General features: G+C 41.3%; 3 protein-coding genes across 4 annotated transcripts; 1 reads left to right on the plus strand and 2 right to left on the minus strand.

Moving 5' to 3' along the window:
* Positions 1 to 303: 303 nt before the first annotated feature.
* On the minus strand, positions 304 to 6,395 carry ccnc (cyclin C). The gene is made up of 12 exons (XM_018696036.2): positions 6,248 to 6,395; positions 5,774 to 5,880; positions 5,510 to 5,594; positions 4,905 to 4,974; positions 4,669 to 4,720; positions 4,489 to 4,544; positions 3,259 to 3,294; positions 3,074 to 3,165; positions 2,888 to 2,955; positions 2,700 to 2,779; positions 2,306 to 2,424; positions 304 to 2,134 (listed from the first exon to the last, which is right to left on the minus strand). Exons 1-12 carry the CDS (start codon positions 6,277 to 6,279, stop codon positions 2,080 to 2,082), a joined length of 852 nt encoding a protein of 283 aa, XP_018551552.1. The 5' UTR covers positions 6,280 to 6,395; the 3' UTR covers positions 304 to 2,079.
* A 163-nt stretch (positions 6,396 to 6,558) lies between these two features.
* Positions 6,559 to 10,315, plus strand: ngs (notochord granular surface). Its single transcript, XM_018696026.2, is given in 12 exon segments — positions 6,559 to 7,128; positions 7,369 to 7,534; positions 7,749 to 7,898; positions 8,016 to 8,135; positions 8,244 to 8,339; positions 8,689 to 8,823; positions 8,925 to 9,035; positions 9,127 to 9,237; positions 9,329 to 9,453; positions 9,547 to 9,772; positions 9,774 to 9,871; positions 10,008 to 10,315. Coding segments are annotated over 12 exon segments (1,689 nt in total). The 5' UTR covers positions 6,559 to 6,871; the 3' UTR covers positions 10,102 to 10,315.
* Positions 10,316 to 10,660: 345 nt separating this feature from the next.
* On the minus strand, positions 10,661 to 15,837 carry pgm3 (phosphoglucomutase 3). 2 transcript variants are annotated; one of them, XM_018696027.2, is made up of 13 exons: positions 15,705 to 15,837; positions 14,765 to 14,973; positions 14,460 to 14,644; positions 14,145 to 14,212; positions 13,876 to 14,009; positions 13,527 to 13,722; positions 12,868 to 13,025; positions 12,700 to 12,783; positions 12,520 to 12,618; positions 12,214 to 12,333; positions 11,940 to 12,062; positions 11,272 to 11,445; positions 10,661 to 11,135 (listed from the first exon to the last, which is right to left on the minus strand). In XM_018696027.2, exons 2-13 carry the CDS (start codon positions 14,969 to 14,971, stop codon positions 11,046 to 11,048), a joined length of 1,638 nt encoding a protein of 545 aa, XP_018551543.1. In that variant the 5' UTR covers positions 14,972 to 14,973; positions 15,705 to 15,837; the 3' UTR covers positions 10,661 to 11,045. The 2 variants fall into 2 exon arrangements, with proteins under 2 accessions (XP_018551543.1, XP_050927890.1); XM_051071933.1 differs by having other exon boundaries at positions 15,597 to 15,755.
* Between the last annotated feature and the right edge of the window lie 399 nt (positions 15,838 to 16,236).

A 16,236-nucleotide genomic window follows, 5' to 3' on the forward strand; every position in this document is an offset into this window, starting at 1 on the left:
TTAACTTACAATTTCCCAACCACAAATGATGAAAAGAGAGAAAAATGTATAAGTCATATGGAGTAATTATGCGTACTTTAACTCGGTCTTCGTTATTAAAAGTATATTCTTTTTATACCAAAACTGATATGTAACATGTTACATATTCTTTGAATTCACCACTAGGGGTCCTACCACAACAAATGTATTAAAGTGACATTGACGTTAGGTAAAAGGACTGTGTATGACTTTTGTAACATGCTGGAAGATTCCCCCAAAGCCCATTACATACAGCGCTTTATGCACATAACAGCAGTGACCCACTTTGTTTTGCACATCATACATTTTATTACATAAATGATCCTCCAAAATGATAAATGTGGACTTTCAAGTAAGACAATTTTGGGAAACGTTTTATCAGAAGTAGTGGAAATATTTAGTTGGGGTGAAGCCCTTTTATTTTCACGCCCATTCTTGTGAACAGTCACGTAACAGATGGAGCCTAGGGCCTAAGGCCAAAGGGGAGGAAAATACCAGAACAAGGCTGCATGGAACTTGCCTCAAAGGATTCACTGTCTCACTTCTGTGTCCTCACTCAGTGTAAGTGACATGGGAGTGGCCTTTAACAAGATGTTCATGTCCCTGTTTAGATATTTCTTTTCTACAGAGATAACTGCACAGGAAGTCACTGAAAGAAAAAAAAAGACAATGAATCCTGTAAATTCAACAACATTAACCCCTAAAGTACATTTTACAGTTCACCTGAATGGGACAATGTGCTATTATGAAGGGTTTTCTCTGTAACCAGCAGCTTTTATTTTGTAAGGCTTTCAAGCACCTTGTTTTGAGTACAGCCACACACACAGCTCCCACTGTACTACATCGCAAAAATATAGAGACATCTACAGGTATATGCACACACACATTGCCACAATTCAGTGATTAACTAGATGGCAGAAGGTAAAGAAAAATCGACAAAAGTTTAACAAAAATGACTTTACATTACATTACTCTACAACTAAAGCAGAATAAATGAACAATTAATTATAATAAAAAGGAGAATAAGCGTTGCAGCAGGCAAAATTAATCATAACAGTGAAACAAACAGGGGCACTTTCATCTCAAGCACAAATACGAAGCTAAACCAGCTCATGATTTCCATCAAAAGTTTACTTAATTAAGCAAAAACGTGACAAATAAAATAAACGAATAGAATTATAAGGCTATTTACAACAGGGAAGAGGGAATGGGAGGAAGGAGGTGGAGTTGTCATGATTCAAAACAGTAAATTCTTGTTAAAGGAACTCATTTCTACCTTTAAGAGGAGCCTCTCTTGGGATTTTTCCTGCCAAGGTTTCATGAGCAATCATCAGAGGACAGGGGTATCCAATCACGTCACAGTTGCACAGGGTGATATCCAATCAGATCCACTCTCTAAACAGCACAGGATCAATTTATTTTACAGAGAAGACTACTGTACTACAGTCCCTGAGGAATGAAGACCCACCCAGACTGGCTGCACACATGTTGTAACACACACACACACACACACACACACACACACACACACACACACACACACACACACACACACACAGTACTTTATGATCAAGTTTTCTCGAATCCCGCGGAGCTCTGCATGAAATCACTTGCTCCTCTGGGCTGTTCAAGGACGTCAGGATCATCACAATGACAAGTTTCTACCCCCACTCTCCCTAAGTTTATCCCACATTCCCGGGTTCCCTCTCCCCCCCGAAATGTTCCTCAGTTTCAGTTCATTTCAAGTCTGTAGCAGAGTAGAGAGGCCTCGTCGAGACAACAGAAGCTGCTGTCACCGACCGGCTGTTCACTGCAGGCATTTCAATGGCGGCTTCCACAATCCATAAACCCATAGTGATCAGAGAAGGGGAAAGTGAAGACATGACTCTGAGTTTGTTGGGGGTGTCAGGCAAAGATGAAGGGACATCTTAGTCAGCTGAAATGTGTGATTTTTTTTTCCAAACTGACATTGCAAAGTTCATGCTGTGTGACATTTTAAAAAAAGGTCCACCCCCTCTCTACATCAACATTATGGATTCCCATGGAAATGCAGACACCACGCTAAGACTGGCTGTAGGAATTGCTTTGGTTCCCGTTGGAGCTCTGGTCGCTCTCACTAGAGACGGGACAGAGAGAAACATATGTGAAATCTCACCTCTTTTGCAGACAAAGTTACCTGCAGTTGGGAGGAAATATAAGGTGCTATCAAAAAGTTCCAGGCAGCCCCTGTTATGAACAGAGCGTGGCACAGTAATGCGCATGCAGCGGATATGAGCAATAGTTTTACCTGTTAGGAGGAGGCTTGGGCTTAGGCATCTTGTTTAGCACAGCAGCTATCTCCTTCCTGTCATCAAAATTTTTCCACTGGTCATAGAGCTTCAGAATTACACGGATAATCTCCAGGATCTGAACAGAAAATACAAGTTAAGTCACTGTGAAACGCAGCAGACAACCCATGAAGATGAAGAGAAGTAGCACGTCTTGGTGTGAACACATCAAAACCAAGAGAACAAGAAAATGACTCCCAATTTTGCAGCCTTGAAAGTGAGAAGCTGCATACTGTATCTTTAAAAGGTAGTAATTGCTTTGACACCTTTTTCCCCCAGATTATCTCAGATTCTTCCTCATCAAACATAATAGAGGCGTCTTTTGATTATGGCAACTTTTTGATGATGTCTTACTTTGTCCATGTCAACAGAGAGCTCTGCAAACCATTGCCTGGCATCTTTCTGCTGTACCACACAGGCAACATGTAGACAGGCTGTGGGCGGAAAAGAACAACTGATCACGTTACATCCAATAAAGCTTATTTTAAGTCAGTAACCACATTACATGGCAGCAATGAAAAATGCATAAGGACAAATCTTACCCAGGGCAATCATGAATGGAGGGTAGAGCAGACACAGATCTGTCCTGTATGTGTCATTCACTATTCGCCTGGCACAGACACATGATAGCACAGTGAGCGAGGCCACCAAATTCAATAACATCTGGTGCTTTCTGCATTTAAATATCACAAAAGCAACAGATAAATGTCCACAAACATATATCATACCAGGCCAGCGGCAGCAGCATGTCCTCCTGTCCCATATCCTGTACATACTGCAACAGTGGTCTGTAGGGGTGGTACACGATCAGGCAGCAGTCCTGAAACATAAGTTACATTAGTGTTAAGTCATCAAGACAACCACTCAGTTAAGCCAAACTCAGTAGCAAAGGTACAACTCTTTTTCTCCTCACCATCAGCTCCAGAAGGTAGAACTCACATTCTAATATCTGTAAAGACACAAATTTAACTGTCAGGAAATAGTGCTTCGTCTTCGTGGTTTATCATATTTCTAACAAAGTGTGAATTGTTATGTGACAAACTGCTGTGACGTTACGTTTCACCATTCGCACACTCCCTCACTGAGTCATACTACATCAAATATATCTAGATTTAGCCTCCATATAAAAGGAAACAGATTAACACGTGAGCAATTCCCAAGTCACTAATGTTGTCAACTACTGCTTAAAAAGGAACAGATAAACTAATTCCCTCTATGAAACAAAACTATCAAGTGGAATTGACCTTGCAGAAACTATGGCTGTTCTTGTTGCCCCTGTCGGTCCCTGTGCCATCATTTCTCACTTTTACTTCATCTGCAGAGTAAACATTAAAAATTATGTTTAGGAGTTGCAGCAACCTGCGAACTCATTCTCTACTATGTGAGCCCTGCCCACCTTTTATCGCTCCACGGTGGCTCGCTATAAATAATAGTTTACACAGCTTTCTGGACAGGCAGCGTGTCAGGACGGCCTGGCTGACGTCCTGGTAACTCAGTGGAGGTGCTGGACAAATAAAACCTTGCTCTTGACACCACAGCGAGAGATGCTGCACAGAACAAATGCACACATGCTTGCACGCAAGTGGCCATGGTCGAAGCTTTCTTCCACAGCAACAGCGTTTTTATCAGAGGTCTGCGAACATTAGTGGTGGAATCTCAAGTATTGATACACACTAATGTGACAACACTGTCTTGGTATGCTGTAATGTAGCACAGCAGTGCATAAATAACTCTGTAGAGGAAGCAGGAAAACAACTGGCATAGATGGTCCACTGGCATATGGCTATTTGAATGGTTTAACTAGTGATTTATGTCTAGTTTTGTTTTACTCTGTTTTAGCATAGGTGCAGTATACTATACAGCTTTTTTTCTAGTTTCAAGTTGAACTCTCTTAACCTCTAGACTTCCACTCAAGCCGAACTATAATGTTTTGCCCATCCCTCGAACACAAACACACATATGAACACTCTAACTTGGCTTTATCAAAGTATGAGACTGCTGGCAGGGTGATTACCTTATTTTGATTTATTATGTTCTTGCTTTTATTGATGAATGTTGATTACATGCTGCACTTTGAGTAAGTTACTCTGGAGATCAGCAACTAAATATCTGAAGTGTAAAATGTTCCAGAGACTTTACTTACATGATTCATTCTGTAAGGGAACTCCTTTGGGAAGGCATAAGAAAATCTTGTTTTCACTGTGTGAGGTAAAAAAAAAAATATCAGTCTCCATTGCAAGGGAAAATGTACTCTGACAGATATGAACAACAGTAGTGCTATACTCACAAGTTTAGGAATATATTACTGAATGTTGGCACTTACACACAGATGTTGCTGCAGAAATCAGCCTGGTATTAGATACAACTCCAAATTCCTGGCAGGAACATACATGTTAAATACAGCAAAACTCAGGGCAAAATGAATCCAAAAAAATCTAATGCAGGCCCTGGGATGAGCAGGCCAATTTGCGCATTGCATCATTTCACTACACTAGCACACTACAAGTGTGCTAGTGTAGTGAAATTACTGTCTCACTGCAAACACTGACACTTTCATACCTCAACTTTGGAAGCCAGGAAAACACAGGTAGGAGCCATGAGCACTGGGTCTATACTTTTCAGGGAATACCTGGAAAAATGAAGAGAGCATTTAACAACTTTTAAGTAGACAAAAAAAAACTGATCTTACTACACTTCAGAAGCTCAAATCAACAAAGTCCTCACTAGCTAGCTTTTAAAAGCAAATAGCTTTTAACTAGGGCTATGTTACACTGCTATGCATTTACAATCCTCTAACCTAGATTTCTAATCATTCTGACTTGTCATAGCAAGAAAAGCACAGGTATAGTTTACACTGCTAAAAATGGCTTGGATCAGTTTAAGTGAGCGAGACAAACATGGCAGTAAACCAGCACACACAGTACAAGGACAACCAGTACAGCTAAATCATACAGCCTTTATTATTATTACTGACTATGGTTTTCCTCAATGTCAAAATATATGCTGATATAAAGATCTATGAGGATATAATGGTCAAGGAGATTATGCCATTCACTGTTGATAGTCCTCTAAATCTTGTGCAGCCTGAAGAGACAGTATATAGCTGTACCACATACTGATGAATAATTCTAAATTGTTGTATCCATGTTCTGCCTCTTCCTCACCTGGCATAGAAGCGTTTAAAGTAGACAGTTGCAGTAGCAATGACCTGCTGCCGCAGCTTCAGGTGTTCCCCTAAAGCCTGGATCACTGACAGAGGTGGAGAAAAATGCTTTATTGTTGAATAATACATTACAGTTCAGACAAAGAAAAAAAAAAAGACTGTAATACATGTCATTATCAATGTTGTACTGGTACATATGATGCCGTGTTCTTCAATGTAAAAAAACAGGTTTCAGGCCACAAAATACTGACAAAAATATGAATACCATTGGCAAAGAATATTTGCAGCTTCCAGTACTCCTCTTCTGTAAGAAACTTCAGGTCCTTCTGCCGCTCTTTCATCAGGTCCTGTTTATCCAGGACCCACTGCAGACTTTAAAAGATAAAGTAAATATAATCATTTTAACGTAATCACACTTATGGTGGTTTGTTAAACTGTAAGCAACCTAGCTAGCGGGTAGCACAACAACACATCACTATTTACCTAGCCAAACATGTTGCCGTCGCGAAGCCTGAAAACTATAAAATGAAGGTAGTCTAATCTTTTAAAAATGACATATCTATTAACGTGTTTCTTTTTATTTGCCTATGTCAGTATCCATTTTTTTACAACAACAAGAGTTAAGGAGAGACAGCTAGCGTTGCCGTACGATGCCGCACAAACACAGCTAGGCCTCACAACAAAGACGGCGATTCACAAAATAAAGACGTAACATGTCAATTTTTTGGTTAAAACTTACTAATGAGAACTTTGCCAGAAGTTTCCAGCCATGTCGTAGCAGTTGAGGTAGAGAAATACACTTAAACTTGATATTTCTTTACTACAAAGAAGTGAATACCACAGGCAAATGTAGTTACGATAAGCAGACACTGGAGTAACATCACTAATCTCCCGGCGTCTCGATGAAATGGTTCCGGAATTTTAGTTCCGCCTTCAAAACTCAAAGCAAATGTTTAATTTAAGGTGTAATTCTTGTTTAATCGGAAAACAGTTAAAATGTGTTTTTCAGGGCGAAATAGAGAGGAATAGATTAGGGTGTGGGTGGGTAAATTGACAAATTGATGGCCGTGCTATGAAATTAGTCTATGAGCAAATCTCCTAATACAACATTATGAGTATATTTACAATTGTAGGTGCAATTAATGTGAGTAAAACCATATTTCATTACAATCCATGGGTTAGTATACCAGAGAATTTCACAATTATAAAATTCTCTCAACCGCCTATATTAAGTTAATTTCTTGACGTAACTGTGATAAATGTTTGTAGCGACGCTCACCCTGGGGTTGGGAAGGTTCAACATTCCTCTGTAGTGCTAAGGGAAGGGCAGAGGAGGATATAAGGACCCCACCACAGGCTGAGGATGCGAGTGAGCACTTTCCAGCGTCCAGTTGAAGTTGCAGCAATTAAAGGAGAAGTCAACATGAGCCGCAGTCCAGAGAGGATGTCTTCATACCGCCGTCATTTCGAGGGCGTCTTGGCCGCCTCTCCTGCCTACCAGCTTCGGGTGTCCAGCCCCTCTCCCACCCGCAGGGACACCCGCCACCGGTCGGCCAGCTTCACCCGGAGTGGTGGGACGATGGGGCGTAGGGCTGTCTCCAGTAAGGCTCGCATGACCAGGTGTGTCACCTGTACTATAACTTTTATATTTAGATTTGTGTGTGGACTGATCTTAATGTTTTATAAACAATGAAAATATTAAATACTTAATTCAAATCACTTGAAATTATGATCTGAGATTTTCACTGAGTACCAAGCATGAATATGAAGCAGCTTAGAGATCAGTCAACCTTTGTTAAATAAGAAAAATACAAATCAAAACCAAATCAGTCAGGGTTTTCTTTCTGCTCCTGTCTGCAGCAGTGTGAGTATGGGAGCGCTGTGCTTTGGTATGTCCATGGGGCTCGGGCCAAAGCTGGACCTGGATGCGGCTGCAGCAGAGAACCAGGCCTTCATGATGACTCGAACCAATGAAAGGCAGGAGATGGTGGCCCTCAATGACCGCCTGGCAGCTTATATTGAAAAGGCAAGAGGGCCCCTCACCCCATTATACAGACACAAACTTTTAAAAAGGCAGTCATGTCTTAAATACCAAACAAAACATGTATTTTCCGGTTTGTTTCTAATTTTCATCTCTCAAAACTTTGAAATCTGAAATATATCCAAATCATGCTAAATAACCAGAGCAGTAAATGGAGGAGCAAAACAACTACTGACAGTTTATTTGCTCTCTCCTGTAGGTGCGATCACTGGAGTCGCACAACAAACTGCTGGAGGCTGAGATCGAGGCCCTGAAGGGTCGTCATGTCAGACCATCAGGCCTCAGGCAGCTGTACGAGTCTCAGCTGAGGGAACTCAACAGGGAGGCTGAGCAGATGAGAACCCAGAGGGTGAGAGAGGCTGAACACAGCATATGATCATGTTTTTTTGTGATTAGAATAATGCCTTAGTTTTGTCAGTATTTTTTGTAGTCTTATTGGTGTTCCTTTCCACTCCACTCTGTACAGGATATGTCTGTGGCAGCCAAGGAGGCAATGTTGGGCCAGTTAGACGCGTTGAAGGCCAAATATGATGATGCTGTGGAGGCCAGGAAAAAGACAGAGCATGACATTGAGATGCTACGTCCAGTAAGTCACAGTGGAAAAAAAAAAAGACTACTGATATTTAGTACTTATGCAGAGATGAGTTTTTTATTTCACCTACCCATCTAAACCTCACGTGTCAATCTGTCCCAGGATGTGGACAAGGCAACCTCAGCCCGGATTGCCCTGGAGAAGCAGCTGGAAAACCTGGAGACTGAGCTGGCCTTCCTGCAGAGAGTTCACAAGGAGGTATGTGTGTCTGTCCATTCATAGCAGACTGTGTATATGAGTCAGCGTCTGGTGACTGGCACGCCTTTAATTTTGTCATTAAGGGTTTAATGGGCTGACGACTGTTGCTATGACAGGTTATACTTAAATCGAGACCTGGCTGATGGATGGAGTGAGTAAGACAGTAAGCATGGCAATTATCAGTGTGGTGTGAAGGGCTAAAGGGGAAAGCTGTGACTGACTTGTTGTGTGGTTTGGTGGAGTGAGTCTTCGCTGATGACATTCTTTTCTATCTCTGAGTTTTACTTCTCAAGAAAAGTTGCATGCTTTGCTGTTCTTCTAACTCTCGTTGTTTGTGATCCACTGAAAGGAAATTGAGGAGCTCATGCAGCAGATCTATTCAGCAACCACCAAGGTGGACATGACCTTTGGTCTCCCAGACCTCTCCTCTGCCCTAAGACAGATTCAGTCTCAGTATGACAGCATTGCTGCCAAAAACCTACAGGTACAGTGCAATATGATCAGAGTTACGGTGCTTTCTATGCACCAAAGTCATAAAAGAACCTAAAGGAACTGTAAATACTTTTCATGTTTGTTGTTCTGCAGGAAATGGACGGCTGGTACAGGACAAAATTTCAGGACCTGACCGACGCCTCCACCAAACACGTTCAAAGTCTTCGGAGTGTGAGAGAGGAAATTGCTGGCTATAAGAAGGATGTGAGTATGATTTTTATTTTGTTTACAGCTAGCGCTATCACTACCTCTTCTTAGCCTAAACAAAGCCACATGTATGCATGTTTGTGTTTAGATCCTCAACAAGGAACGGGAATTGGAGGCACTGAGGACGAGGAACGAGTATTTGGAGGCTCAGATCCGCGATGCAACCGAGAAATACAAAAAGCAGGAGGAGGACTTACAGGTATGATGTGGCATTGCATTAATATTTTCTAGTCATCCTGTGGCCTGAAACACCTTAAAATAAAGCAGCTCTGTTCTGTCTGTTGCAACAGGTACGTATAGAGGAGATTAAGCTGGATCTGAAGGTGACCAAGGAGAAGATAGCTCTGCTTTTGAGGGAATATCAGGACCTACTGAATGCCAAGATGGCTCTGGAGATTGAGATCACCACCTACAGGTGAACAAAACATTGACATAGGTCATATACCTCCCTATACCCATATACCTCCCTGTCTCTTTTTAACACTGTTTCCTTCTGTTTATCTGGCAGGAAGCTGATTGAAGGGGAAGACAGCCGTCTGAGCACCATGGTCCATAACCTGTCCCTGACTGGAGGCCTGCGTCTCACTTCCAGCGTTAGCTCACACGCTGCGTCCACCTCAGCCTCAGCCTCAGCCTCGGTTCTAGCTTCAGATAGCCCCGCACCTGCAACAACTTCAAAGCTGGATGACGCCCCCAGCGATGCAAGCAGCAGCGGGGCAGAGAAAGCTCCAGATGCCAGCTGGAACTCGAGTGGAGGTGGCCTCATCGGACACCCAGACAGACTTAGACGAGCAGGCTACAGAGATGTCCGAGAGGAAGACAGTCCTCATCAGGTAGAGGGGGGGAATCTGGCACAAAATGTCTATTGCCCAACATCTGATAAGAGTTTTCAGTCAAATCTCTCAGTGGCCAAACAATACAGTAATCTTTCTTAATGTTGTTCTTCTACCTGTTGCCCTTTTTTCCCAGAACAGTTAAGACAGATGAGGACACTTATGAGAGCAACACACAGGAGCGCACCATCACCATTTCTGGAGCAGCTGACGACACAGATGAAGAATAAACAATCTATCTCTCCCAAGTCTTCCTAGCTGACTATATGCTGTACACCATTTCATGTCATGTTAGTCAGTTTTTAAATGCTTTGAAAATCAACAAATATAAACTTTAATCTAAGAGAAAACACACTGTACAAGCAGTAACAGGAAAACCAACTTGTACTCCTGTGCCAGTTTTAAAGATTGTTCCATGGAGACTTCACACTGTGTCCTGTCACTCTGCTCTGCCTGCTCCTAACTCTTCCAGCCTCTCCTCGCCTCTCTGCTCATTTAATCCTCCTGTGTGTCAGGGACATGTCTTTGAAAGTAACAAAATAAACAGCAAGCAAGCATGGTCGTGGTTTTCATTTAAATCCACAGATGTCACTTCAGTCTAATACTGTAAATTACACACATTTATGCTCTTCTCTCTTTCTAGTCCATCATTGTTTATTTGAACTTATGCACTTTTCAACCAACGTTCAAGGAAGTACAACTCCTACAACTCTCATATGTAAACTTTTGATTTCACTGTTGTGACATTATAACTACATTATAAGCCCGAAATCTTCTTAAGACTCTTGATTTGTTTGTTAAGATAACTGATGTTTTAATTATAGCACATACAGTACATTTATACAGTTAATTATTTATATCACATAGAAAGTCATTATTTGGCTCATTACTACCTGTTAGTCAAACAATAACTATTTAAGAGTAGTGTTACCTAAACTTGCATAAAATCCCTTCATTGTCTCCCCCAGTGTTTCCCATCTTCACATTGACAGACAAATATAAAAGAAATAGAAAAGTAGAGAGAAGTACCAAGTGCAATTAGCAGTACAAAATACTTTGGCACCCAAACAAAAAAAGGCAATTTTGATAAATCATAGAGTTATGAAATGATAAACTGGGATTCTGTTCAAAATGCAGAAACTAGGACATGGGTCAATATTATGTGAATGTGTATCTAGTGCAATGGTTTGGGCTCATCTCCCACTCCCCCTGCGAGGCGATAAACAGCGAGGCTGACTTCATGTGCAAGGGAATCAGCACTCTCCTAAAACACAAACACAATTCAGAGAGGAACAACAGGATTATTCACAATACAATCGCATCTGCAGGTATTTTTGCACAGGGACACCGGCATAAGTGCCAAGTGCAGAAAAATCTCTCGAAATAATAAGATATCTCACCTGCGTTTCTGCCTCGGCGTAAACTCTCACCACGTCCTCGGTGCCGGAGGGTCTCACAAAGGAGCGGGCCAGTCTGTGCTTCTTCACTAAAGTGTCAATAGCCTCCTGCAGACCTGCTGGGCTCACCGCCCGTCTCTCTGCATCTGTCGTGTCTATCACTCTGCGGTCTGACACCTACAGAAAAAAAAATCATGCATAAGTATAGTTACAGTATGTATAACTGAATATGCACAATGTGTGGAAGTGGAAATGGTAGAGAGGAGATTAAAGAATATATATGAAACAGCAATAGTTACACACAAGACACTGAAACCTCATCAACTGCAGTGCGTTTTACTGGTCTTGTTACAGACTCACAATATGACATGTTATGGTTCAGACACGCTGTTCAGATCAGACTGACAACTGCCTTTTATTGCTCTGTAAAGCAATAAAAAACTGTCATATTAAAACACATTAGTAAAAAATATCCAATAATACAAACAATATTTTTACAGTGAACAAAAAATAATTCAAATACACCATATCCATAATTTGCGATGAAATTCAAGGACTTGCAAGGCCTACTTTGTAGTAATGGTCACATTTTGAGAGAGGCAAAGAAAAACAATTTCCTGACGGGATTAACTATCAGAAATATTATACATTATAATACATTAAGTTATGACCTTGACTTTAAGCTGCCTGTTTGGCAGGTCACTGTAGATAGCGTCCCACTGCTGGACAGTCATACCCCTGATGGCTAGTATAGCTTCAATCAGCAGCATGTCAGAGATGGCGTCACCTACAGTCTTAAGAAGATAAACACACAAATATCATCAACATTAATAATATTAGTTAATTCATTTTTCTGTTGTTACTGGCATAAAAATAGTTCCAGTGTTGGAATGATACACGATACATATCCCTATCCACTATGTGTGTGTGTTAGCGTGTGTCTACCTGGTTGATGACATTGATAGTGTTCTGCAGCAGGCGAGCTGCTCTCTTCCTCTCATCATTCATGTTGGGGTCCTCAGCGAGCTGTTGGATCTTCTCTTCAGCCACCTTACTGAACAACACCTGAACACAACACGAGAACACTATAATCATAAACATATTTAATTTTAAGGCCTAAATGAGTGATTCAGTGATGATGCCATATATACCAGAGTGTGGATACGGGAAGTAATGGCTTTTACTATGGTGCTAGATTCTGAATTATTAGTGCTTTTGTTTGAGTGTGCGTATTGTGTTTGATACACTCACAGTTCCATGGCCATTGGCCTCGAAGTACACACCAATGTCAAACTCCTGGGCTGCGTGGTGAAGGTGCTTCACTCCAGTCTTTGTACACCTCACTATTACCTAAGTGACAGCAAAATATGAGCACTAACTTCCCCACATAAATGTTGAAATAAGAGCAATGCGCTGTGTGTGTTTTCTCACCTTCATAGTGTCCTCCAGGTAGTGTGTTGAGCTGCCGTTAGCGTAAGCAGTTTGCACCACTGCTATCTTCAAGTCTAAACCAGCCTGTATAAAAGAAAAACTATTCAGCAAGAGTGTGTGTGTACATGAGCCTATTTATTGTGTACATGTTTGTGTATGAGCACGTACCTGTGTGAGCAACTCTTTAAGGAAAGTGCTAATGAGAGTAGCAATCTTGTCCCCATCCAGCAGGTGAAACTGTCCATCAGAGTCAGTGTAGTAGTAAACTATTCTGTCTGCATCACCATCAAAGGAACAACAACGCTCCCCTGGATTAATGTTAATACCTTCACAGAGAGAGGAGGTGGCAAAGAGAGAAGTGTTAAGTTAAAAACAGCGTCTGTTCATTTTTTTCTATTTTTTTTTGTGCAATGTAAATTCATCTGGCACACTGGTGGGTTGTTTTGTTGGATCTCTAGAAAATGCAGATCACTGTCATCAGTCTAGAAGCAAACATCAGCCAAAATACTCTGATTTCACAGGCAAAATGATGCAAGTTTAAGTCATTAATTCTAGTAATCTGCTGACAGTCTCCATCTTGTGGTCAACCCTTGCATCTATGATTTCACATGGAAAAAACATCATTTCTATTGTTTTGTTGTCACTCTAGATAGACAACATGCTTAGTAAGTAGATAAAAAAAGAGTCTCCCAGTGGAGATACATTAAGACCTCTATTAATGTATTGCTAATTTTCATTTGCAGCTGCTCATTAAAAGACTTTATTGAGCTTTCTCTACACTTTTTAACCACATGAAGGACAGACAGGCCCTAAACCCTATGTTTTACCTGTTGGAGGTTTTTGCTGCACTTTGACAAAGTCGGCCCCACACTGGTGGTTGAGCTTTCCTTTGCTGCCGTCGTTGAAGAGAGAAATCTGCAGCTCCCTCCTCAGGTGACTCTCCATCTCACGCACCTTCAGAGCCCCAATGCCATTGGCCCCGTCCACAGAGAGATGCTTCTGGTCATCTGTGCAGTTGGATGCCTATGAGGGAAGGAGAAATAGTGTGACTGCTTGTTGAACAGACAAACTGAAAAAAAAACACACACACACACACACACACACACACACACGCCCAACAGCATACATATCTAAAATGCAGTCACAATAAGACATGACACACCCTATTTTGCTTACATTCTTGGTGAGCTGAATGAAAGCCTGGCACAATTTGCGGTAGTATCCTTCTATGGTGGCCTCTCCATATTTACCCTGTGTGTTCTGACAGCACACCATGTAGTGGAGCTGCGGGGTGGTCACCAAACCATAGTCTGATAGCAGATAGATGGAGAGAATCAGAAGACAGAAATGGTGTGAGAAGTGAAGAAAAAAGTTGAGAAATGAATCAAAATTAAGCAAACTATCAAATACATTTACATGAGAAGACTAGTCTAATTCGACCTTACCTTTGCTGTGACCACCAAGAGCAGACACCCCGTCCAGCACTGCCTGTGAAAGGCTGGCACTGCTGCTCCTGTGATTAAAGGACAAATATTTGATTTGAATGAGAAGGATTAATCCAAGTACTGCAAGGAGGTTCAGCTCTACTGCACCAACTGTGAGGAAATTCTGTAGGTTTAATAGCATTTCATTGCGAGGACCTAAAATTTTCACTTGATTTAAAGGTCATGTCTGTGACATTCTCATGTATATAAAATGTATTTCATTCCATCCAAATAAAACAAAAACATTAAAAAAACAGATTAGTTGACATAATGCACCTGGTGTCCTTGCCAACAAAAACATTAGCCTCCTGGCTCATGTTTATGCTTTCCTTTTCTATAATATCCTTCAGAGCAGTGAGTAAATCACCCTGCTCTGCATTGGCCAGTTGTGTGGCATAGCCCTCCCATGCCGGTGTCACCATCTCTCCCATTGGATCAATCAGCTTCACCCCATTGTCCTCCTACAACAGTCCAAAGACAAAGACACAGGAAAGTGAAGGTGAAGGAGAGTTATGATGTGTTTATGAGATTGTTTAAACTGGTGGCATCAAAACTTCTAATCCAAATGACCACTATAATACCTCTGGGTTGTGTGATGCAGTGACCATGACTCCGATGGTGGCTTTGGTCTTTTTGGAGCGGAGTGTGGCCAGCAGTCCCATCCTGAACATGATGTGGTCCAGGTGTTTGGCATTGGTCCTGAAGCCAGCTGTGCCATACTGCAAAACCAACCCTGCAGGCTTCGGGTGCTGACTGGACTGCTTTGATACCTCCTCGAACTGGGCCATTACTGAAACACATTATAAAGACATGACACACAGACCAGTCAGTGGTGGAGGAAATATTCAGGTCTTTTAATTAAGAAAAAACAGCAACACAACATGACTCCTTGATGATGCATTTTTTAAATTTGGAGCATGTTTCCCCTAATGATTGTGTTTTCGCTATTGTTCCTGTTTTGTCATTAGAGGCCACTGCACTTTGGCCCTGCTGTAGAAACATAACTCACAAAACAGTGGAGGAACTTTTACCCCTGGGAAAGTTCCTGGAACGATTGGCAGAAAGGCACCTTATGACAGACTTGCAGAAAGAGCTTATTAAAAAAATATCTTTCTTTCTGGGAAAAAAATCATTAGAATACAACCTAACAGCAAAGACAGAGACTATATTTCTAGCAAAGAAAACACACCATTAAGGTTTTTTAAGCAAACAGACTGATTAAAACATAATGAACATATCTTTTTCAGGCTAAAATGCCCCGTGAAAACAACGCCTAGAACAGACATTTATATAAAATGTCAAAGGACAAGAAGAGGAGCAAAGTTTACAACAAAGTACACCACTACTGTCTCCTGCTAAAAAGATAAGCTCAATAAACTGATTCATATCAAATGAAAGACTGAACCTACTCACTCAGACGTACTATAGCGACGTATCAACACACCGCAAAGTGGTGTTTTCCGCGCTAAGCGCAAAAAAATAAAAGTTGTAAGTACACGAAGTAGTTTTTAATTCACTTACTGAGTTGTTTTGTGGAGAGTAAGAGAGAGTCATCAACTGTCAACTCAATGAAAAGCTTCCTGTTTCTCTGGTTCCTCCTCTCCGTCCCCGTGAGGACGTGGCTACAGTTCCGTGTACGTCATGTGACGCAAGCACGCTCAGCGTGCCTGTCAGTGTCAGTGCGCTTTTCTCCATGGATGGTTTATTTCCTCTGTGGTGACTTTACTCTGATGCAGGGATGCATCCTGAGCACCAGAGCCAAATGACTATATGACATCCGATGATTGAATCATTCACTTTATTTCGCACATGCATGTTCTGAAAATGATTAAATAAATAAAAATATTAAAAACCATAAACCTATTAACCACAAATCATAAACTTATTATTATTATAAACCTTTACCTCACATAGAGGCAATAAAATGACGCGCCATTGTTTTCTATTTGATTGATACTATGGGCCAAAACAGAACTCAGAGCTAGTGTCCCAGTCGTTCATGAACATTTGGCCACTTAGAAGATCTGCTCATAGAACATGTTTCACCTTCATC

The sequence above is a fragment of the Lates calcarifer genome, linkage group LG7_1 (assembly GCF_001640805.2).
Source record: "Lates calcarifer isolate ASB-BC8 linkage group LG7_1, TLL_Latcal_v3, whole genome shotgun sequence".
Taxonomy (NCBI): Eukaryota; Metazoa; Chordata; class Actinopteri; family Centropomidae; genus Lates; species Lates calcarifer.